The sequence below is a fragment of the Papio anubis genome, chromosome 1 (assembly GCF_008728515.1).
Source record: "Papio anubis isolate 15944 chromosome 1, Panubis1.0, whole genome shotgun sequence".
NCBI lineage: Eukaryota > Metazoa > Chordata > Mammalia > Primates > Cercopithecidae > Papio > Papio anubis.
Genome location: NC_044976.1, coordinates 15,220,618 through 15,245,298, shown reverse-complemented (window position 1 = coordinate 15,245,298; position 24,681 = coordinate 15,220,618). Strand labels below are relative to the sequence as shown.

The 24,681-nt window shown below is 44.2% G+C and overlaps 1 protein-coding gene across 1 annotated transcript in view; it reads left to right on the top strand.

Annotated features, from left to right (window-relative positions):
* The window catches only part of SDHB (succinate dehydrogenase complex iron sulfur subunit B), a 33,725-nt gene extending 12,867 nt beyond the window's left edge, over nucleotides 1-20,858 (top strand). The window contains exons 3-8 of the mRNA XM_009200353.1: nucleotides 6,525-6,610; nucleotides 10,926-11,062; nucleotides 11,788-11,904; nucleotides 15,557-15,658; nucleotides 16,900-17,022; nucleotides 20,652-20,858. Of these exons, the coding sequence (XP_009198617.1) occupies nucleotides 6,525-6,610; nucleotides 10,926-11,062; nucleotides 11,788-11,904; nucleotides 15,557-15,658; nucleotides 16,900-17,022; nucleotides 20,652-20,729 (643 nt within the window). The 3' untranslated portion in view covers nucleotides 20,730-20,858. The remainder of the gene's footprint in view (nucleotides 1-6,524; nucleotides 6,611-10,925; nucleotides 11,063-11,787; nucleotides 11,905-15,556; nucleotides 15,659-16,899; nucleotides 17,023-20,651) is intronic.
* The last annotated feature ends 3,823 nt before the right edge of the window (nucleotides 20,859-24,681 follow it).

Here is a 24,681-nt window from a genome sequence, read left to right as displayed (position 1 = left end):
TGGGGGAGAATCACTTCAATGTGGGAGGTGGAGGTTGCAGTGAGCCAAGATCACACCACTGCACTCCAGCCTGGGCAACAGAGTGAGACTCTGTCTCAAAAAAATAAACAATCTTAGCTTGAATAATGAGAAGACACATTTTGGGGCTTCCACAACCACTAGGAAATGAGGGGGAAAGCCTGGAAAGAAGAGAACCACAGAGGAGGCACACTAAATGCTGTTCATGAACTCTGCCCAAATCTTGTGTTCAGCCATGTTAATTGCCTGTGTAAAATGTTAAAATCCACACTTTTCAGAAAAACATAGTACAATCCAGATTCTCTACAGCATATTAATTTTTCTTTTTTTTTTTTAATTTTTTTTGAGTCTGAGTTTCATTCTGTCGCCTGGGCTGGAGTACAGTGGTGCGATCTTGGCTCATTGCAACCTCCGTCTCCCGGGTTCAAGCAATTCCCTTGCCTCCTGAGTAGCTGGGACTACAGGCGCCCGCCACCACACCCGTCTAATTTTTGTGTTTTTAGTAGAGTTGGGGTTTCGCCACGTTGGCCAGGCTGGTCTTGATCTCCTGGCCTCAGGTGATCCACCCACCTCAGCCTCCCAAAGTGCTGGGATTACAGGCATGAGCCACTGAGCCCAGTGGAATTTAAAGAATTTTTTAATTTCCTCACATATAAAGGAAATTATGCTCATAATGAAATAGGAAATTTCCATAGAGAAATAGAAACTATTGAAAAGCCAAATGGAAAATCTAGTACTGAAAAATGCAATGTGTGAAAAGGAAAATTCATCAGATGGCTTTAACAGCAGATTGGAAATGGCAATAAGAAGAATCAGCAAACTTAAAAATATTAATAGAAATTATCTAATTTTTTTGTTGTTTTGGGGGTTTTTTTTGTTTGTTTTTTGAGATGGAGTCTTGCTGTGTCACCCAGGCTTGAGTGCAGTGACGCAGTCTTGGCTCATTGCAACCTCTGCCTTCCAGGCTCAAGTGATTCTCCCACCTCAGCCTCCTGAGTAGCTGGGATTACAGATGTGCACCACTACGCCCCAGCTAATTTGTTGTATTTTTAGTAGAGACAAGGTTTTGCCATGTTGGCCAGGCTGGTCTTGAACTCCTGACCTCAAGTGATCCTCCCGCCTCGGCCTCCCAAAGTGCTGGGATTCCAGATGTGAGCCACCACGCCTGGCCGAAATTATCTGTTCTTAAGAAAAAGAAAGATTTTTGAAAAGGGAAAGAGCTCCTGTGATCTATGGAACAGCATCAGAAGGTCTAGGGCAGGCATGGTGGTCCATGCCTGTAATCCCAGCACTTTGGGAAGCTAAGGCAGAAGGATCACTTGAGGCCAAGAGTCCAAGACCAGCTTGGGCAACCTGTGAGACCTTGTCTCTACCAAAAAAATTTTTTCTTTGAAAAATCAGCCAGGCATGGTGGCACATACCTGTAGTCCTAGCTGTTTGGGATGCTGAAGCAAGAAGATAGCTTGAGCTTAGAGGCTGCTATAAGCTGTAATTGTGCCACTGCACTCCAACCTGGGCAACAGAGCAAGACCATGGATGGGTGAGTAGATGGATGGACCTAACACACATGTAATTGGACTTCCAGAAAAAATGGAGAGAAAGAAAAGGCAAAATAAATATCTGTTTGAAGAACTCATGGCCAGGAATTTCCTGAGCCCATGAAAGACATAATTTACATGTCCAGGAAGCTTAGTGAACCCCAACTAGGTAAATAAAAATAAAACTATGCCCTGCTCCATGATGTCAAGTTGCTGACAACCAAAATAGGAGAAAATCTTGAAAGCAGCTGGAGAAAAACAACACGTTACATACAAGGAAACCATATGAAAGATTGCTGACTTCTTATCAGAAACTGGAGGCCAAGAGACAGTGAAATAAATAGCGTCTTTAAAGTACTAAAAGAAAAACTGTCAGCTTGGAATTCCACATTCAGAAAAAAAGATTCTTCAGGATGATTATGAAATGAAAACATTTTCAGATAAACAGAAAGAAAAAGAATTCATGGCCAAAAGACCAGTACTACATGAAATGCTATAGGAAGTTAGTCAGGCTGAGGAAAAACAATACCAGGTGGAAACTTGGCTCTTAGAAAAGGAATGAAGAGCGCTGAACATGGATTTTTTCCTCTTAATTTTGTTGAAATTTATATGACTGTTTAAAGCAAAGTTAAGATATTCTATAATATATAACTCACATAGATGTAATGCATATGATAACTATAGTGTAGGGGCTGGGAGCAGCAGGTAAATAGACCTATAATAATGTAGCAGGATTCTTGCATTACATAAAGTGGCACAATAGTACTTCTAAACAGGTATAAAAAGTTAAAGATGTAAATTATGTAAGTTATAATTCTAGAGTAACTTTTTTTTTTTTCTTCTGAGACAGGACCTCACTCTGTCATCCAGGCTGGAATGCAGTAGCATGATCATAGCTCACTACACCCTCCCAGGCTCAACCAAGCAATCCTCCCTTCCTGAGACCTCCTAGGCTCAAGCAATCCTCCCACCTCAGCCTCCCATGTACCTGGGACTATAGGCATGTACCACTATGCCTGGCCAATTTTTTTTTTTTTTTTTTTTTTTTGTAGAGACAGGGTCTCACTATGTTGCCAACGCTGGTCTCCTGGGCTCAAGCAGTCCTCCTGCGTCAGCCTCCCAAAGTGCTAGGATTATGGGTGTGAGCCACCATACCCAGCCAAGAGTGTTTTTTTAAATGCAAGGAGATATAGCTAAAAAGCCAATACATAAATTAAAATTGATTTCTAAAAATATTTACTTAGTCTAAAAATATTAGAATAAGAAGGGAAGAAGAGAACAGCAGCAAAATGATGGAACAAATAGTAAAATGATAGACCTAAATCCAGCCTCGTCAATAACTATATTAAATGTAAAAACCATTAAATACTTCCAGTTAAAAAGCCAACAGTGTCATAATAGATTTTTTTTAAGAAAAGCAAAACTCAACTTACATGCTGTTTAAATGCAAGAAAAAGTGCAAAATAAATAAATACATTTGAAAATCAGTGTGATTCACCGTATTAACAGAATAAAGGGGAAAAACCCATTTGATTGCTTTAATATATGCAGAAAAGCATTTGACAAGATTCAACACTAATTCACAATTTTTAAAAATGATAATGGGTTAAATAATTTTCAGAGTGTATATTTTAACAGAATAAATAAATAAAACTATAAGGAATTTGAATTAAAAGAAATAGTCCTAATTTTATTTAAATAATAATAACTGTGAATAGGAAAAGAAGGGAACTTCCTCAGCCAGATGAAGACTGTGAAAACCACAGCTGATAGCATACTTTATTGTGAGATGTCGAACACTTTCCCCATAAGATCAGGAACGAGGAAGGTTGTCCACTCTGTTTTTGAGTTCAACATTGTACTGAAAGTTCTAGCCAGTCCATCAAAGGCAAGTAAAAGAAGTAGAAGGCATATATAAGCTTGTAAAGGAAGAAATTTAACTCTAGTCACAGGCAACATGATTGTTTATATAGAAAATTTCAGGGAGTCTACAAAACTAAAAGAGTAAGTAAATTTAGCAAGGCTGCAGGATGTAAGGTCAGTATGCAAAATACTATTTTTGTGTGTGTGTATTTCAGTGGCTACGAATAATTCTATTTTATATGCTAACATCAGCCATTCAAAATTTTACTGGAGGCTTAGCCAGGGAAATTGGGCAAGAAGAAGAAAGAAAAGGAAATTGGAAAAGAAGAAGTAAACCTATCTCTCATAGATAACGTAATCTTATAACACAAAACCTTGGGCAGGCGCAGTGGCTCGTGCTTGTAATCCCAGCATGTTGGAAGGCTGAAGCAGGAGAATTTTTTTGTTTGTTTGTTTGTTTTGAGACAGAGTCTCACTCTGTTGCCCAGGCTGGAGTACAGTGGTGCGATCTTGGCTCAGTGCAACCTCCGCCTCCCGGGTTCAAGCAATTCTCCTGCCTCAGCCTCCCAAGTAGTTGGGACTACAGGCACGTGCCACCACGCCCGGCTAATTTTTTGTATTTTTAGTAGAGATGGGGTTTCACCATGTTAGCCAGGATGGTCTCAATCTCCTGACCTGGTGACCCACCCGCCTCGGCCTCCCAGAGTGCTGGGATTACAGGCATGAGCCACCCGCCTGGCCAATTTGAAATTTTTATAAGATGCAAATATTAGCCTTTGTAATGTAAAAAAAAACAAAGACTGGTTTTGTCATTTAAAATATGCTAGGACAAGAACAGGCAGATCATTAGAATAAAAATGTAGCAACAAAACAGTCTTAATTTTATCTGAGGTCCCAGTATTAAATATGGGAGAAAGGTATTACAAATAAGAAGCAAAAGAGGATTTAGTCAGTGATTTGGGACAACTGATAAAGTTTTTGCAGTTTTAGGGGAGTAACTTAAAATTTTTTTTAAGTAGAAGAAAATGTAAAGTATCAGACCTCAGGAAGGGCAGTGGTCTATTTAGGCTTAAAAGTGATAGATAATGTTGTAAAAGAAAAAATAGCCACCTTTATTAACGTAAACATTTAACTCATGTATGTTTAAAATTCCGTTACCAAAATTAGGAGTCAAATAGCAAATTACTATTGACAGTGAGGGAGGAAGCAGAAATAGCAACAGATATAATATATGAGAGCCTCAGATCATATAAAAGAATTCTTAAGACCCCGGTAAACAGAGGCAAAGAATGTGGACAGACTGAGTGTCTAGAATGAGTCCTCTGGAACAGAGCTTTGTGCAGGCAGGTGGTATCGTGTCTTTTATTCTCTGCTGCATCCCCAGCATCTAGAACAGAACCTGGCAGAGTAAATGTTCAATAAATAATTGTGAAATAAAGAAAAATTAGTAAATTTCTGACAAACATTCAACCTCTGTAGTATTCAGAAATCTCAATTTAAAACACTGAAAACAATAACACTTCGCCAGTATCAGAATAGCAAAGGTTTTTAAAGCTTCCAATTCCCAGTGTTAGCAGAGGTCCAGCAGAAAGGATGTCTGCATATTGCTGATACAAATACAGATAATGGGCCAGGTGCAGTGGCTCACACCTGTAATCCCAGCATTTGGGGAGGCTGAAGCAGGTGGATCACTTGAAGTCAGGAGTTTGAGACCAGCCTGGCCAACATGGGGAAACCCATCTCTACTAAAACTACAAAAATTAGCCGGGTGTGGTGGCATGCACCTGTAATCCCAGCTACTCAGGAGGCTGAGGCAGGAGAATCGCTTGAGCCCAGAGGGTAGAGATTGCAGTGAGCCAAGATCGCACCATTGGTTCACACTCATAATCCCAACACTTTGAGAATCCAAGGCAGGAGGATCACTTGAGTCCAGGAGTTTGAGACCAGCCTGGGCAACGTGGCGAAATCCCATCTCTACAAAAAAATACAAAAATTAAGCTGGGTGTGGTGTCGCACACATGTAGTCCCAGCTACTGGGGGACTGATCTCTTGAGCCCGGGATGCAGAGGTTACAGACAGAGCAAGACCCCGTCTCAAGGAAAAAAAAAAAAAAAATGGAATACAGATAATGCTAAAAGAAATGGCATATTTTTAAATATATTTTTAATCTCATGCTAGATAATTACTGAGAGGAATGGGGGCAGGGGTGGCAACCAGAAAATAGATTTGTGGAGCACTTACTATGTGCCAGGTACTGTGAAAACTACATATTTTTATGTAATTTTCACAATAATCCTGTGCCGTAAATATTAACTCTACAGATAAACTGAGATTCAGAGAGAGTAATTTCCATAGAATCATAGTTTCTACATGATGATTATTATAGTTAAACTATGATTTATGTGTCAGATGCTGCTCTAAAGATCTCGTGTGTATTAACTCACCACCAGAGACGCAGGTGCTGCTCTGTGCACTCAGTGGATGAAATGCCTTGGCAGAAACTAAATCATTTGCCTGTAGGCTGGCAAGTGGCTCAGCCAGAGTTCAGACCAGGCTCTTGGCTGCCAGGCCCGCACTCCAGGTCCCACGCCTAGGGATGCTGCGCTTAGTACCATGCCACTGCCCTTCTATGTTCCAGGAGGCTCACAGTGATTTGATTAGGGGACTGTGAGTGATTGGGTGTCTTTTATTCTCTGTACTATGTCTTCTGTTACGGTTATGTATTATTAATTACTATTTAAAACTATTGTCTAAATCCTAAAAATCAAACTAAAATTTGAAATAAATTATTTGGAAAAACTTTGCAGGGAGCTTCAGAAATAAAAAACAAAAACTTGGCCACTGCATGGAAGTTGTTTCATACTTGTCTACTTCTACTTTAGCTTTCCGTTTCCTAGAAATATGTTTGCACTGTGATTTTCAAAATAGAACTGTGCAGTACTTAAAATGTGTAAGAATCTGCAAAAACTACGGAACAAATTCTGAAGGTGACCTGAGAAGGCCAGATGGATAAGCGAATGCATCCAGGTGTCCCTGATTGTATTATGATAAAGTGTAAGGAGGTTGAACTTTACATAAATACCACTGGATATTTTTCTTTGTTAGATGTGGCCCCATGGTATTGGATGCTTTAATCAAGATTAAGAATGAAATTGACTCTACTTTGACCTTCCGAAGATCATGCAGAGAAGGTGAGCATTTCATTCCTGTTGGGCTCCAGATACTTGTGGTCTTCCAGAGAGGCTTGAGCTGGCCAAAACTGATAGAGACATCTAGAAAACAGCTGCAGCTCTCTGCTGGGATAACTTGCTGTGTGACCTAGTTCCTTTTCTTGGGTAAATGCATCCAAAATTCTAACCATGGTGCAAGTTCTGGTTTCTGAGTTTACTTTCCTTTAGGAGCATTCTATCCTGTGGTTACTGCACCTGGCGGACCCTATGAGCTGCTGCACGCCTCAAGGCCTAGCTAGGACCTGCTGGCTGGCACCCTCCATGCTGCTGAGCTGTTTTATTAAGGGAGCAGTGGAGAGCTTCTGTCTGGCACTTATGCTTGTCCAGCAGGGGAGATGTGCGTGTCTCCCTCAGCTCCCAGCATGACGTGTACTCGGTAGCTGTGTTCCGGATTGGTTGGCCCAGTGTCTCCCTCAGTGTGTGGTTACTTGTGCTGCTGGCACCACGTGAGCCCATTTGAGGCAGTGTGCAGACCAACATTTTCTACGTCAATAGCAATGTATTTATTTTCTGTATCGGAAAAATATAATTATTGCTGGGTGCGATGGCTCACACCTGTAATCCCAGCACTTTGGGAGGCCGAGGCGGGTGGATCACCTGAGGTCAGGAGTTCGAGACCAACCTGGCCAACATGGTAAAACCTTGTCTTTACTAAAAATACAAAAATTAGCCGGGCATGATAGCGGGCCCCTGTAATCCCGGCTATTGGGGAGGCTGAGGCAGGAGAATCACTTGAACCCGCGAGCTGGAGTTTTCTGTGAGCCGAGATCATGCCACTGCACTCCAGCCTGGGCAATAGAGTGAGACTATCTCAAAAAAAAAAGAAAAATATAATTACTAATAATGGTATAATAAGGATATAAGTGGTTTTTTAATGTGAATTTAAGCAAACAAGTTAAAGAAAACTCAAGAGATACTTTAAAGAAAGTTGATGCAGGTGGTTCTCAGATATGGCAAAAATTGCACGGGGTGCCGTGAAGGCCGACTGGCCTGATGGCCATGGAGCCAGACTGTGTGCCCGGCCCTGGTCTGTGCACTGGACATGAGGTAGATGAGTGTGCTTATTATTGACCTTCAATTTAAAGGAGAGGCCCAGAAAGGGTAATGGACTTCCTCAAGGACACATAGAGAGTGACTTGAGAGCCAGGAGTCAGTCAAAGCTGTCAGATTCCAGACTCCAGATCTGCTCTCTCAGGCACTGACTTGGCTTGAAACACCTGGGATAAAACAAAAGCAGAGAGTAACTTGGTTTTGTGAGGACACTGAGCTTTTTTCTAAGAGAACCCTAAAAAAAAAAAAAAAAAAAAAAGGAAAAGCCAGTATAGATATTAGCCCATTGCTTTTTATCTGTTCGACTGTACATTTCAAGCATTTCAAGTCTTTTCTAAATCTAATTTTTGCAAATGCTGATGGATATGATGATAGTTCAGCTGAGTCCTGCTGTTCAGGGAACATTCTGCAGCAGTTAAACAGCAGCCTTCCCCATGTAAGTCCTGACACCACAGGAAAGGTAGATGCTTTTCAGTAACCTTTCCCTGTAGGTCTCTTTCAGAGCCAAGAACATAAGGTATGACCCATCTGGACTAAAAGAAAAATGAGGCAGAATTGTATCAATTGCTACTCCTTTTTATGCCCATCTTGTTTTCTTTTTTTTTTTTTTTTTAATTCCCATCTTGAAAGAGAATTCCCAGAGAGCCTTTTTGAGAGAAAGGTCATTGGATTTATTTTTTTAATTTTTATGCCATTTCTTGTAAAAGCAAACTGCTCTAGTTGGATGCCAGGTGTACATAAATGTATTGATAATATCCAGTCTCTTGCTTAAGACACATCTTTGTGTTCTCTTAAACTCTTACTAAGATTTACATGAGAGGGAGAGAGTCTTACTGTCTTTTCTAGTCTTATGAAAGTGATAACTGACTGGGCACAGTGGCTCACGCCTATGATCCCAGTACTTTGGAAGGTCTAGTGGTAGGCCAGCTTGAGGCTAGGAGTTTGAGACCAGCTTGGGAAACATAGACTCCCTTTCCATTTAAAAAAAAAAAAAGGTGAGGCCAAGCGTGGCGGCTCATGCCTGTAATCCCAGCACTTTGGGAGGCTGAGGCAGGCAGATCACAAGGTCAGGAGTTTGAGACCAGCCTGACCAACATGTTAAAACCCCGTCTCTACTAAAAATATAGTAATTAGCCGAGTGTGGTGGCACGCGCCTGTAATCCCAGCTACTCAGGAGGCTGAGGCAGGAGAATCACTTGAACCTGGGAGGCAGAGCTTGCAGTAAGCCGAGATCGCGCCACTGTACTCCAGTCTGGGCGAAAGAGCGAGATTCCGCCTCAAAAGAAAAAAGAAAATGGTGATAACCAGTGCAACTTTCTCAAGCAATCAGGTTTCTCTGACCTAATGATCTTCAAAAAACAGCTTCAGAGGACTGGCACTAGAGGTTTAGAGTACATAATCATTTTTAAACTCCGAAATGCCCAGGAAATTTGCATATACAGGAAGTAGGTCCAGGCTAAGAAAATTCTCATGTCAGGGTCCTGAGTCAGCATGTTTTTTGTTTAGTTTGCTTTGCTTTGCCTCAGTTTCACATTAGTTGATTCTTCTCCTCTTTGGAAAGTCCATGCTGAGTCAGTTTTTGTGGGTTTCATAACCCCACGGTACTATGCTGCTTATTTTAAGTAGGAAAGCCTTACGTCTGTTGAGTGTGGTAGCTCAGGCCTGTAATCCCAACACAGTGGGAGGCAAAGGCAGAAGGATTACTTGAGGCTGTGAGTTAGAGACCAGCCTGGGCAATAAAGTGAAACCCTGCTCTACAAAAAAAAATTTCTTTATTTTTTTTTTGAGATAGAGTCTTGCTTTGTCACCCAGGCTGGAGTGCAGTGGCGCGATCTTGGCTCACTGCAACCTTCGCCTCCCCAGTTCAAGTGATTTTCCCGCCTCACCCTCCCGAGTAGCTGGGATTACAGGCACCTGCCACGACTTACATTTTTAGTAGAGACAGGGTTTTACCATGTTGGCCAAGCTGGTCTCGAACTCCTGACCTCAAGTTGTCTGCCCACCTCAGCCTCCCAAAGTACTGGGATTCCAGGTGTGAGCCACTTCACCCAACCTACAAAAAATTTTTTTTAATTCGTCGGGCATGGCGGCACATGCCTGTAGTCCCAGCTACTCAGGAGGCTGTGGTAGAGGTTCACTTGAGTCCAGAAGTTTGAGGCTAAAGTGAACTACAGTGAGCTATGACCCCCCCACTGCACTTCAGCCTGGGTGATAGAGCAAGACTCAGCCAAGAAAAAAAAAGAGTTATCTCTTGATAATCTGTATCCAGGTCACCTCAACCTTAAGATGACCAAGACAGTGTTGATTTACTTTACTTTTGGGTGTTGTATCTGTTAGATTTGTGTTCAAATAACAGTGGCTTTAAAAAACAGGCTTACAGGCGTGAGTCACGACGCCCACCGCTAGTCGGGAGGCTGAGACAGGAGAATCACTTGAACCAGGGAGGCGGAGGTTGTGGTGAGCCAAGATCGCGCCATTGCACTCCAGCCTGGACAACAAGAGCAAAACTCTGTCTCAAAAAAAAAAAAAAAAACATTGACGGGTGCGCAGTGGCCCACACCTGTAATCCCAGTGCTTTGGGAGGCCAAGGCAGGCAGATTGCTTGAGCCCAGCAGTTCAAGCCCAGCCTGGGCAACATAACAAAACCCTGTCTCTACAAGCCCCATCAGTACAAAAATTACAGAAAATTAGCTGGGTGTGGTGGGCTGCTTCTGTAGTCCCAGCTAGTTGGGAGGCTGAGGTGGGAGAATCACTTGAACTCAGGGGTTGAGGACTGCAGTGAGCTATGATTGCACCACTGCACTCCGGCCTGGTGACAGAGTGAGACTGTTTCTTTAAAAACAACAACAACAAAAAAAACCACACACACAGGCTGATTTTTCTCTCAAAACACTTGACACATAGAGCTAGAACTGCTGTGGAAACTCCATGGCGCCAGTAGTGCCCAAGCCCCTGGCCTCCTCCAGTGCCATCCTTGGCATGTGGCTTCTAACCTCAAGGTTGCCACATGGTCATGGAGTGGTTTTTGGAACTCAAGCCATTAGAACCACATTCGAGGCAGGAAGAAGGAAGGAAGGGAGAAAAGGCCACAGGCACCTCTGTCAGAGGCATGTTCCATGTCAGTGCTGCCCCTGATGGCAGAGCAAGGAGGACCCAGAAGAAAGGATTTGGGGCAGGACTGATTCCAGATATGGGTGAGGATGTGTTAAATGTGTGTCTCTTTCAGGCATCTGTGGCTCTTGTGCAATGAACATCAATGGAGGCAACACTCTAGCTTGCACCCGAAGGATTGACACCAACCTCAATAAGGTCTCAAAAATCTACCCTCTTCCGCATATGTATGTGATAAAGGACCTTGTTCCCGTGAGTTTCTGCATCTCTCTGGTTTTGTTTTTGTTTTTGCTTGCATGGGGGGTGGTGCTATGTGCGTTATGCTATTAGTTTTTTAGGGCAGGATTTGAGTATTTAAGGCTCCTCTTCTAGTCAGATAGTAAATAGATGGGACTATTTCCTATGTTATGGCAAGAGGAGGACCACAGTGTCACTGAGAGGTTAGGAAAATCCCCAGATCTAAGACAGTGTGACCAGAGTTTAATTAAAGAATTTGAATGGCAGAAGATAAATGCCTAGAAAATCCTCCAGCAGCTCATTTGGTGAGGTTTGTTTGAGAATAACAGGGCACAGAATTTTAGAGTTGGAACATTCCCAGAAATGAATAATTTGGCCATAACTACAAAGAAATCATGTGGAAAATACCTGTTGGGAAAGCAACAGCTGTTTATGAGTTCTACTTTAATTTCTGCCTCCCTGTATTTGACCACCTTTGCTGACGTGGTGTTTTCAAGGGCAGAAAGGACTGTGGGATTAGCAGGTTTCCCAGGTAGGTTAGGGAGACGTTTCCTAACCACGCTTAACATTGTGACCATTTCTCCTTTTGTAATCTTTGCATATATTCGTGACAAAGGAAGAGAGTCTGGCTTCTGCCTGGCATAGAGTGGACGACTAGTCAAGTGTCCAAGAAATGGGGTAAATAAAGCTGAGGTGATGATGAAATCTGATCCTTTTCTTCTTCTTCCTCTTAACCACAGGATTTGAGCAACTTCTATGCTCAGTACAAATCCATTGAGCCTTATTTGAAGAAGAAGGATGAATCTCAGGAAGGCAAGCAGCAGTATCTGCAGTCCATAGAAGAGCGTGAGAAACTGGTCATTAGTCCCTATTTATTGTTTTGATCTGAAAAATTTATGGCAAAGATGTTTGCCAGGAGTGTGACTTGTCAGGGAACATGAGCTGATGCAAGCCATTTAGTGTATCCTGGAAAGGAACTGGCACAAGGGTGGGGCAGTCATCCTCTTAGGGCCGGGTGAGTAGTGTGAACCCATGAATGGCCCAGAGTGGACCAAGGAGCTAGAGCCCCTGTGCCACACTGCAGGGGCGGGTGGTTGCTGTGTTGCAGTCCATCTTTTTCAAAATAAACCAGTATGTAAATTGCCTGGGCTTTAAAAGGTGACCGGTAAGTCAGAACTGTTCCCTCACTGGGGGCAAAATGAAACACATATGCTGGCCAGTTGTAACTACCACCATCCTGCTTTACAAATGGGAGTGAAATGTTAATGGCAAAACAGAGTATCGATGTTCATAATTCTGGTGATCTGTGGGATGGGATTGTTTCTGGCCTGCTGACTGTCTGGGAGTTGCCATTCCCATGTACAGGCTATAAAATCTTAAAGCAGAGGCATCATTATCAAGTTTTCAGTCTTTCTTCTTCTACACTACTTTTACTCCTCTGCGAAGAAATCTTCTCTGATTTGCACACTCCCTCCCTGCATACTCATGGACATGAGGAGGTAGGAATGGGCCAAATGGAGACAGAGCCCCAGCTGTAGACCTGCACAGGGCCAAGGGCAATGGCTGTGTCTTTTTCCTTTCTGGATCCCTAGGCCCTGGCGCATGTTATTTTATCAACAAATATTAGTTATGTAAATACTGTAAAAATATATAGAAATTTTTAAAAAGGCCAGATGCAGTGGTGCATGCCAATAGTCCCAACCACTCAGGAGTCTGAGGTAAGAGGATCACCTGAGCCCAGGAGTTTGAGAGTTTGACGCCAGCCCGGGCAACGTAGCAAGATTTTGTCTCTGAAACATGTACATATATATGAATATATGAAAAGTATCAGTTGTATGAATGAATAAATGAATTCTACCTTTTAAGACTTGGCAAATATTTAGCATCCTGTCCCGTTGCCCATAAAATGTTAAGAAAGGGGAGTTCGGCCAGGTGCAGTGGCTCACCTGTAATTCCAGCACTTAGGGAGGCTGAGGTGGGCAGATCACTTGAGGTCAGGAGTTCAGGACCAACCTGGCCAACATGATAAAACCTCATCTTTACGGAAAATACAAAAATTAGCTGAGTGTGGTGGCTTACACCTGTAATCCAGCTACTCAGGAAGCTAAGGCAGGAGAATTGCTTGAACACAGGAGGTGGAGGTTTCAGTGCGCCAAGATTGTGCCACTGCACTTCAGCCTGGGCAACAGAGCAAGACTCCGTCTCAAAAAAAAAAAAAACAAAAGGGGAGTCCTAGTAAGTGTGCCCAGTCTGTCACCATCGAGATAGTGAGGGTCAGCACAGTGGCCTGCAAGTCAGAGTAAACCTGGGATGAGACTTCAGAGCCACTCTTCTCAGACTGCAGCTCTGCCCCTCAGTTTCTACCTCCCAGAGTCTCGTGCATCCCAGAGTCCAGGCTGAACCAGGCCCTCTGGCCCAACGAGTCCTCTTGCATTCCTAGGCAGGACTGATGCGTAGCTAGCGAACATCTCCCAGATGGGATACTACTAGGGATTGAAGAGTTCCCCTGAGCATGTTTGGTTTCTAGATACAAGTTGAATATTCCTTATCCTAAATGCTTGGGTTTCAGTGTTTGGGGTTTCAGGTGTTTTCAGATTTTGGAATATTTGCCTTACACTTACCAGTTAAGCACCCCAAATCCAAAATCTGAAATCCATGCTCCAGTGAGCATTTCCTTTGAGCAGCATATTGGTGCTCAAAAAGTTTCAGATTTTGGAACATTTTGGATTTCAGATTTTCAGATTTGGGATGCCCAACCTGTAATAGAAATTTACTCATTTACATACCAAACATTTAACATTTTTTTGCTCCCTTGAATTAGTATGCTGAACTTAATAAATAATTGGAAAATATGGAGAAATTTATGTATGTATTTATTTTTAATTGGGCAGCCCCCAAACCGGAATAGGTTCAGAGAGGCTCCATTGTTTTTTAAATAAGCTATAATTTCCAGCCTGGGGAACATAGGGTGACCCTGTCTCTGCAAAAACTTTAAAACTTAGCCAGTCATGGTGGTGTGCACCTATAGTCCCAGCTACTCAAGAGGCTGAGATGGGAGGATTGCTTGAGCAGAAGAGTTCCAGGCTGCAGTGAACTGTGATTGTGCCACTGCGCTCCAGCCAGGGGGACACAGGAAGACCCTGTCTCAAAAAAATAATTGATAATTCCACCACCAAAACATAATCTCTGTTAATATGTTAATATTTATAATTTCCTTTGTTTTTTGTTTATTACACTGTATTTTTATGTAGCTGGGGCCAAAATGTAAATATGCTTTTATATTCTGCTTTTTTCACTTATGTTACTGTGAGCATTTTCTCCATGTTCTTAAAATTCTTCATTAGCATTAACTTACACTTTGCTTTCTGCTGCTTCAGATGTATGCACCATGCATTATAAAACCATTTCACTATTGCTGGACAATGAAATTGTTTCCAGTTTTTTACTGTTAGAAATAAGGCTAGATGAACATCTTTATCCTTCAAGTTCTGCCCCAAAACATTCTAATTTCTTTTTACGGATTTTTCTAGGAGTGGGTTAAAGAATATGACTATTCTAAAGACCCCTAATCCTATGACCTTATGCCTTCTAGCCCAATGGGGCCAGTTGACACTCCCACCAGCCGTCTGAACAGCTGAACCAAATAGATTTGGTTGAAGACTCATGGTTCAGTCACAACCATCGGTTCTGTCTCATCTGTTCTCAACTGTCACCTCAGGTGTCAGTGGGCCCCTTTCGTTTTGCTGCTTTTAATCCATTTCTGTTGTTTCCAAACTCAGAAAGCCCAGTTTGTGTTTCGGACTTGTTGGGCAGATTGAGCCAGTGTGGCAGGTGTGAAAGTGCAGGAAGCCAGAGCCAGCTGCTGGGGCCACATCCTGATTCTGCTGCCTACAGTGGCACGTCCCTGGGCACATGGCCTAACTCGCTCTCTGTGCCTTGGTCTTTACCTGTAAGTGGAACTTGCTGGACTCACCTCACAGGATTACTGTGATGATCAGTTGAGGAAAACGTGTAAGGCGCAGGGCTCTCCGTCAGGATTGGCAGTGGCAGTCACTGGGGATGATGTTGAGGTTTCCAGTGAAAACCTGAGGGCCCTTCTGCTGAGCCCAGGGCAGAAGCAGCTATAGACTTCTGCTGCTTCAGCCCCCAGGCTTTTGAATCTCTCCCCTCTTGACCGCATTCCAGGAAGTTGGAATTGATGGGAGTTGTTTTTGTATTCTTGTTTTCTATTTCTTTTTTAGACAAGTGAGAGGTTCTTGTTTATTGAAGTTTCGGAAAGTGCACTATACGTGGACTTAAGAACCCTGGGCAGATGTTTACATTTCACTTGCAAGATCTTTATTAATCTGCTAAATATCTGCAAATCACACCTTGGATTTTGCCAAGAAAATTCACGTGCAAGCAGGCATTTTATTCATGCACTGACCCCAAAGGTCACATTTAATCAGCTGAAGACATAGCAGAGTCTCTACCCTCACAAGCTCCTGCCTCTCCTTTCTCCCCATACAGGACGGGCTCTACGAGTGCATTCTCTGTGCCTGCTGTAGCACCAGCTGCCCCAGCTACTGGTGGAACGGAGACAAATATCTGGGGCCTGCAGTTCTTATGCAGGTGAGGTTCTCCTTAATTGCTTTAAGAGAAATTGATACTGAAGCATCCAGAAGTCCAAGAGGACAATAGACAGCTGTAAGCCAGCCATTCTGAGGGGCCTGGTTTCCTTCATTGCCATCCAGTCCAAACAGGGTAATTGGTTGTATTGCATTCACTTGCTTTCGGTAAATCTGGGGCCTTGTCTGCAAATTGCCTTTGTTTCAGTGTGGTAAGAGTCACCCCAAGGGGTGGCAAACCATGCCTTGCAGATGTTTAAAACGTATTTCCGTATGCCTGGTGGTCAGAGGCTCCCCATCTCCCTCTGATAGGATTTGTAACATAAGATTTGTAGTGTGCAAACAGGGGAGAAAGCAGTGTCTTTGAAGGGCAGCTGCCCAGCTATGAGATTAGAAGCTGTTTCCCAGCTAATGAAAGCCTGGATTTAGGGGTTGCCTAGAAAGAAAATAGTATTGGTGTTCACTGCAAAGAAAGTCACTGTCTTTGTTCCCAGAAAGCTTGTGCTTTTTTAGATGTGTGCTTTTCATAGTGTAAGCAACTCAAAAACCAACTTCTCTTTCTCATTTTCCCACAGAAAGAGAAGTTACAGGTTTGTGTGACCACATGAGCAGTATTGATTCCCAGCCATGTAAAAATTGAATAATGAAGTACGCTTACACTTGTCACTTTACCAGCTGCTCCGAGTTGTTGGGGATGTAGAGGTCCTCTAAGTAACACTGCTAGAGCAGGTCCATGGTCATGTGATTAATTCGTTTCAGCTTCTGATTCAGGCTGCTGAGAGGGCTGTGCGAATTCAAAGAATCGTTAAGTGGGACAAATACTATCTGTAGACAGGTCTATTAAATCATTCCTTTACTCAGAGACAGCGAGTCCAACATGGGTAGGTGCCATAAAGACAGATAAGAGGGTTATATGATACAGTCCCTGCCTTCACCAAATTATAAGCTGGGTAGGAAGCTATTAAGCAACATGAAATAATTAGGAGATGATGCCCAGTGTATATAATGAAGCACCTGGGTACCAGGTGCAGTATGGATCAAAGGTTTGCAGGGACCATTAATCAAGTGGAGCTACACGTGTTGGGAACCTTTCTTTGCAAGATGGACAAGAATTAGAGTGTGGAGATAAGGCATCTAAGCTGAGTGAATTCCCTTTCCTCTGCACTCCCAGAGCTTTGAGTTGAGCCAGGGTACCGCTCTGGCCTGTTGATTGGCAGCTCAGCTAATCGGTCCCTGGTTTTCCAGGCCTATCGCTGGATGATTGACTCCAGAGACGACTTCACAGAGGAGCGCCTGGCCAAGCTGCAGGACCCGTTCTCTCTATACCGCTGCCACACCATCATGAACTGCACAAGGACCTGTCCTAAGGTACGTGGGGCTGGTGACCCTCAGCTCTGCCTCAGAGCTGACATGCCAGAGGTAGCATGTGCTTACAAAGAGGCGATTGGTGGAGAGCAACCCTAGTCACTTGAGATGAAAAGGGAGCAGCATGTGCCTGTCCCTTCAGTGTGAACCTAGGAGCTAGTTTGGCTCTTAGTTGCAAGAAGTAGACTGACTCGGGCCAGCTCAGGAGCAGGCTTTATTTGTGGGCTACACAGGGACATTGTGGGAGTTAAGGATACACAGGAACCCATGAGCAGGTACCTGCGTTCAGCCTGACTTCATAGGAAACAGAAAGCGAAAGCCATCAGAATGCGGGCAGCTGTGAGGACTACATTTCTTCTCCATCTCTTTCTTGCGATGTCGGCTGCTAATCTGCCCTGCTCTCCAGCAGCCTGTTCTTTCCTTCAGCTCTGTGGAGGTTTTCTCTGACTCAAAGCTCTGACTTTCGTTCCTCTTCCTGCTTGCATTTGCTGCTGCTTTTGGCTCACTCTGGCCTGGATTCTGCCTCCCAGCACACTTCCAGCTTCAGCCACCCGCCATCTGCTCCCAGCACTTCTCAGCACAGGTTCCCAAGAGGGTGTCACATTGGCCCAGCTCAGCTTCTCATGCCTGCACATCAGAGGCCACAGCTGGCTACAGACTGGCTGCCCTTTGGCCAGGTTCTGTCTCAGTCTGTTTTGTGGTACTATCACAGAATTTCACAGACTCGGTAATTTATAAAGAAGTTTATTTGACACACAGTTCTAGAGGCTGGTACCGGCGTCTGACAAGAATCTTCATGCTGTATTACCCCATGGCAAAAGGCAGAAGGGCAAGAGAAAGGGAGCCCAAGCTTATCCTTTTTTTAGAGATGGAGTTTCACTCTTGTTGCCCAGGCTGGAGTGCAATGGCACAATCTCGGCTCACCGCAACCTCCGTCTCCCAGGTTCAAGCAATTCTCCTGCCTTAGCCTCCCGAGTGGCTGGGATTACAGGCATGCCCCACTCATGCCCGGCTAATTTTGTATTTTTAGTAGAGGTGAGGTTTCTCTATGTTGGTCAGGCTGATCTCAAACTCCCGACCTCGGGTGATCTGCCCACCTTGGCCTCCCAAAGTGCTAGGATTACAGGCATGAGCCACCATGCCCGGCCCTTCTCATCCCCCTTTTTTTTTTTTTTAAAGACAGGGTCTCTGTTGCCCAGGCTGGGGTGCAGTGGTGCAATCATAGCTCACTTCTGCCTGGAACTCCTGGCCTTTTAAGTGATCCTCCTACCTCCTGAATAGCTAGGACTACAGGCACACACCACACTTGGCTAATCCAAACTCATCCTTTTATCGGGAACCTACTCCTATGATAATGGCCATCCATTGGTGAGGGCAGAGCCGCCATAACCTAATCACCTCTGAAAGGTCCCACCTCTCAATACCGTTGCAGTGGGGATTAGGTTTTCAACACATGAGCTTTCAGGGACACGTTCAAACCATAGCAGGTGTGAGCCCTGGTCCAGTCAGCCTTGCCCAGTGGGCAGGGAAGGGCCAGGGCTGTGTGGTTCAGAACATGGCTGCCTTCTGAGCAAAGACTGTGGGCGAGTGATTTCACTTAAAAGTTGCAGTGAGTCGGTGGACGGCAAGGTGGAAAACTGTAGGGTGGCCAGTTAGCGGTAAAAAAAAGATTACATCATGTATTTGAAAACATCAAATCCAAGCTGTAGAATTCACTTGTGATTTTTTTTGCCTGGAAACTCTCTGTGTTTCCAGTGGCCTCGCCAGGGGAGCCCCCAGGCTCCAGCTCCCCTCTATTGCCTGGGCTTCCATCTGGGTCCTGTCCCCAGGACTGTGGTTTGCCATGCTTGCGCCTGTGAATAGCTACTGACCTCTGAGGCAAGTTATGCTATGAAAGCGCTTGGAACAGTGCCTGGCATAGAGTAAGCACTCAATAAATGTCACCTTCTGTTATTTTTTTAAAACCATGAGTACTGAGCTTGTTTGAGACAGAGACAGCATCTTCAGTGGTGGGGCCTGGCTGTGTACTTCTTCAGAAGCTCTGCAAGTGACTCTAAGGTACATTCCTGGTCACAAACCTGTGCATGGAGGGGATGGGTGCAGCAGACAATGAGACAGCCAAGAACAGGTTCTCTGTGCCTTGCCCTTCCTTCTATAAAACGGCTGGAAGTTGGGACTGAAACATAGACATAGGCCGATCATGAAACTGGAAGGGACTTGAGAACCATCAAGTTTAACCCCCTTATAAAGATGGGGAAATTGAGCCCCAGGTGGGGAGGGGAGTGACTCGCCCAAGATCACTGTCAGGTCAATGGGAAGGTAGGACTAGAGTTAGACCATCTGCCTCCCCATCCAGTGCTCTTTCTTCCTGCACGGATTGGGTATGTACCAACCTTCTAAGTCTAAACACCTTCCTGACCCTGTGGGGACCGGAAATACGCAGGTGGTTCCAGATTGAGAAGGCTATACAGTGAAAAGTCTCCCTCCCACTCCACCCAGCCGCCTCCCTAGAAGTCAGATTCTTGTGTGAACTTCAGAGGTATTTTATGCTGCACACAAATGCCTATATGTCCTCTTCTGCCTTTTTTATATCACACTTATCTGTATTTTTTCACCCACTATATTTTGGAGATTATCCCATGTCAGTATATGAAGCATGTCTTTTTGACCAGTCTAGACAATATAGTGAGATTCTATCTCTACAAAAAAAAATTTTTAATTAGCCAGGTGTGGTGGCATGCTCCTGTAGTTTTAGCTACTTGGGAGGCTGAGGCCGGAAGATCACTTGAGCCAGGAGTTCCAGGCCACAGTGAACTATGATCACACTTCAGCTTGGGTGACAGAGCAAGACCCTGTCAAAAAAAAAAAAAAGTATCTTCTTTCTCTTCTTCTCTCAATATCTCTTTTCTTTCTTTCCTTTTCTTCTTTCTTTCCACAACACTTTGGGGGGTAGACTTATCCTTCTAAAATGAGGGAAGCCTTCACTAACGTCAGATAAGACCTTGTCTCATTTTACCAAGTACTTGCTTGTCTCTCTTTCTGCTTCAGTGAGGGTGGCATTCAGTGGGTTTAATTATTATGCCTCCTGCAAAGCAGATGTTAACAGCTGTAGGGGCAAACTGCAGCTAACACCAATGGTATTGGCCAGTTGAACTCATCATGGTTTTACAAAGGGTTAATAGAGGGTCGTTTCTTCCATGTACCTTTGAGAGCTGGTATATGCTGATTTCTGCTGCTGCCGATTTAATAATAATGGTGATGATGTAAAAGATTTAGAGATGTCTGGCTGATTTTGACGTTGGCCTGTAGTCCTAGAAGAGACACTATCCTGGGTGTCTTTGAACATTTCAGAGAGTGCAGCTCTGCCCTGGGCCTGTTTGCCTGTTAGAGTGAGCCACACAAGAAGGAATTGAACGTGGCAGAGCTCTTGCCAGAGGGAACTAACCATCTTCAAATGTTAAAAAAGGTAGAAGAGAGCCCTTAGCCCAACCCCTATGGTTTTGAGGGACTTGATTTGCATTCACCTTGCTTTGACACTGAACCAGCTGAGGAAGGAGTTTCACCCAAGATCTTGGGTTTTCCCATTCAGTTTCAGTTATCATTTGTTACTGATTCTCTTCTCTTTTTTAAAGGGTCTGAATCCAGGGAAAGCTATTGCGGAAATCAAGAAAATGATGGCAACCTATAAGGAGAAGAAAGCTTCAGTTTAAGTGTTTCCATGCTAAACATGACTTAAAACCAGCTCAGAGCTGAACATAATTTATATCTAATTTGAGTTCCTTTAAAGATCTTGGTTTTCCATGAATACAGCATGTATAATAAAAATTTTAGGAAATAAATGTTATTCTACTTTATTAACAAAAAAAAAGAACCCTGTTCCTTTACTTGCTGCAGAGGAATGTGAAGGTGCCAGGAGTCCTTGTCCTTGGAGAGATGGACAGGGCTCCAGAGCTGAGCAGGGGTGGGGTACCCTAGCTAGAAGGAAGTGATGAGGCGTGGAACTGACATCAGACAGGGCCTGTGGCTTGTTCCCAGCTTTGCTGCTCACCAGCTGGACAACCTTGGACAAGTTCCTTCACCTCTATGCTGCTCCATTTGCCCATGTGCACATGGGATCCATAATTGTGCCTACTTCATTCATCTGGTATGAGAATGCCTGGCACTTATTCTGAACACTCAGTGTTAGTGTTCTATGTCATCCCGGTTTCTATAGTTTTCAGTACCAGAATTACTGAAAACTAAATCTTGGTAAGTCTTTGGATATGTTGGTGAAGCCAGGTTTGAGATTCCTCCAGCACAGAGCAATGACCCTGATCAGCTGTGAATCCAGTTAGTTCCACAGAGGACCTCGTGGGGCTTCTCACTGCAAACATGAACTCCACAGCACCTCTGCCTTGGCTGGGAGGCTCACTGCACAGCCGGGTGTGGTAGCTCATGCCTGTAATCCCAGCACTTTGGGAGGCTGAGGCAGGTGGATCATTTGAGGTGAGGAGTTCGAGACCAGCCTGGCCAACATGGTGAAACTCTGTCTCTAGTAAAAATAGAAAAATTAGTCGGGCAGTAATGGCACGTGCCTGTAATCCCAGCTACTTGGGAGGCTGAGGCAGGAGACTCACTTGAGCCTGGGAGGTGGAGGTTGCGGTGACGGAGATCACACCACTGCACTCCAGTCTGAGCAACAGAGTGAGACCCTATCTCCACAAAACAAAAAAGCAATGCAAAAAAGGGGAAAGGGGGAAAGTAAAAGTGGAAGCTCCTCCAAACTCATTGCCTGTTGACAGCTTAGATATTTCCTTCCACACCCTACATTATTACAGATACATAGCATATTTAAAACTCTCACTTCAAAAGTAAGGCACCGTAGAGCCAGGAGCTGTGGCGTGTGCCCCTAATCCCAGCTACTCGGGAGGCTGGGGTGGGAGCATCGCGTAAGCCCAAGAGGTTGGGGCTATGGTTTGCCATGATTGCACCTGTGAATAGCTACTGCACTCCAGCCTGGGCAACATAGTGAGACCCCATCCCTTTTAAAAAAAAAAAAAAAAAACACTTGGCACAGTGGTTTACACTTGTAATCCTAGCACTTTGGGAGGCCAAGGTGGGAGGATTGCTTAAGGCCAGGACTTCAAGATCAACCAGGCCAACATAGTGAGACCCTGTCTCTTTGTTTTTTTAACCTATTAAAAAATTTAAAGAAAAATAGGGTACCCTGTAGTCTGCCAGCAGCTTTCTATTTTTACCTCACATAGAAGGGAGTTCAGTGCTAATAAAGACCTACCTTAATCTGTGTATGTGTATGTAAAAATTTTTGGAACTGCAGCTTAAGAGCACTGTGGCATGGGTGTACCCTTACTTAACCATTCCCCTACTAAGGCACATTCGGGTGGTCCCTATTCACCTTTTCACCCAAGGGTGCTTTTTTAAGTTGTAGCTGGAAACCTCTGGATCATCTGGAAAACAAAAGCTTCATGCATCCTGAGGCAAGCAGCTGAGAAAACGTGTGACTCACCCGATAATGAGCCTTAATGAGCATTTTCTGGCTTAAAAGGGGTTGATTCAACAAGCATTGTCTCAGGCATTATAGAAGGTGAGGTGCTGGGGACAAGGATGAACAAGATTTGTTCCCTCCTACCACCTAGGAGCCAAGGTCACAAAGGAAAAAGGAACAAACATCAGAAATTTTGAGAACAGGGCCATGTACCCTTCACTACAGCATCTTGGAACTCTTGACTATCTCAGTGAGACACACGGCACACGGCCCTGTGGCGTTGAAGCCTAAGATTGTGGAGTGCAGCTGGCTTCTTGAAAGACAGTGGAACCTGACCTGCAGGCCATGTCTGTGGGTAGCTTCTGTTCCCCAGCTCAGACCTCCAATGGCTTTCTATCAGCCTGGGGAAAGGTCACATTCCTTGGATTCATGGATACTTTGACTTGGCTTCTAATCTCCAGATCTGTAAGGAAAGATGGGTTTCTCTCATGAATGACTTATTTATTTATTTATTCATTCATTCATTTATTTATTGGAGTCTCTCTCTGTCACCAGGCTGGAGTGCAGTGGTGCAATCTTGGCTCACTGCACACTCCACCTCCCGCGTTCAAACGATTCTTCTGCCTCAGCCTCCCAACTAGCTGGGATTACAGGCATACCCACCACACCCGGCTAATGTTTGTATTTTTAGTAGAGACAGGGTTTCACCGTGTTTGTTGGGCAGGCTGATCTCTAACTCAAGCGTTCCACCTGGCTCGACCTCCCAAAGTGCTGGGATTACAGGTGTGAGCAAGCACACCCTGCTTCTCATGAACAACTTAATGCCTTGTAAAGATGGGTCCACAACAACTGCTAAGAGGCAGGGTGTAGCTTGGGAGTTGCCACTTCAGATCAACGTCATCAGAGGCTGAGTTGACTCTGATGGTCACTCTCCACAGTTGAACTCCAAGTTAAATTGGTAGTTATCAACTGATAGTTTAGTTTACTGCTTATTTAATCTTTCATTGAATTGGAGACAAATGTTCTATTGAAACAGTCACAAAGGCTTTTCCCTGCAGACCTGTGCAGGGAACGGAACAGTATTTTGTCCTGTACGTTACTTCTGTGTCCAATGTGCCTTCATTTACGAGATAATACTTCCAGCCTGGCCCTGTGGCTCACGCCTATAATCCCAGCGCTTTGGGAGGTCGGAGGATTATTGAGCCCGGGAGTTAGAGGCTGCTGTGAACTATGATCATGCCTCTGCACTCCGGCCTGGATCACAGAGCCAGAACCTGCCTCTAAAGAAATTAAAAATAAAAATAGAATTTCGTAGGACTGAAGCCAGCCATCCCTTCTTACCTAGCTCTGGACATGTTGAACATCTGTGACTCTATTTTCCTATCTGTAAAATGGGAATTAACAGCACTCCCTTCTCAGAATTATGGTTGAAGTCTAAATAATAGTAAATGTGAAAGCATCTTGCCTGCAAGAGAGTAAATGCTCCATAAACTCAAGTGAACGGATTTGTCTTGAGTACCTACTATCTGAAAGACTCTCTAGTGAATGCTGGGAGGCTGCAAGAGTAATTTCTTCCCAGCCCTCTGGAGTTGACAGCTGGTATATTTCTGACATGACTGGCCAGAGCTAGAGGCCTCCCTGTTGGGAGGATGGTTTTACCGTGCAAGGCTAATATTGCTTATTTCTCATCTCTCCCGTCACATTGCTCAGGGCAGGGAGGGACTCCCATTGGTCAAATTCTCTTCAGGCCCCTTCCCTTTCTGGCCCCAGGATAACTACCATACAAAGTGCTGAAACTCGGCCGGGCACAGTGGCTCACTCCTGTAATCCCAGCACTTTGGGAGACCGAGGTGGATCTCTGAAACCCAGGAGTTCGAGACCAGCCTGGGTAACATGGCAAACCCCCATCTCTAAAAAAAAAAAAAAAAAAAGAAAAAAAAAAAACAGAAAAATCAGCTGGGCGTGGTAGTGCTCAACTGTAGTCCCAGCTACTCAGAAGGCTGCGGTGGGAGGATCACTTGAGCCCAGAAGGTCGAGGCTGCAGTGAGCTGAGGTCACGCCACTGCACTCCAATCTGGGCAGCAGAGAGAGACCCTGTCTTAAAAACAAAAAAAAAAGAAAAGAAAACTGAAAACCCACTTTACTGTGTGTCTAGATAGCCATAATCCTACCAACAG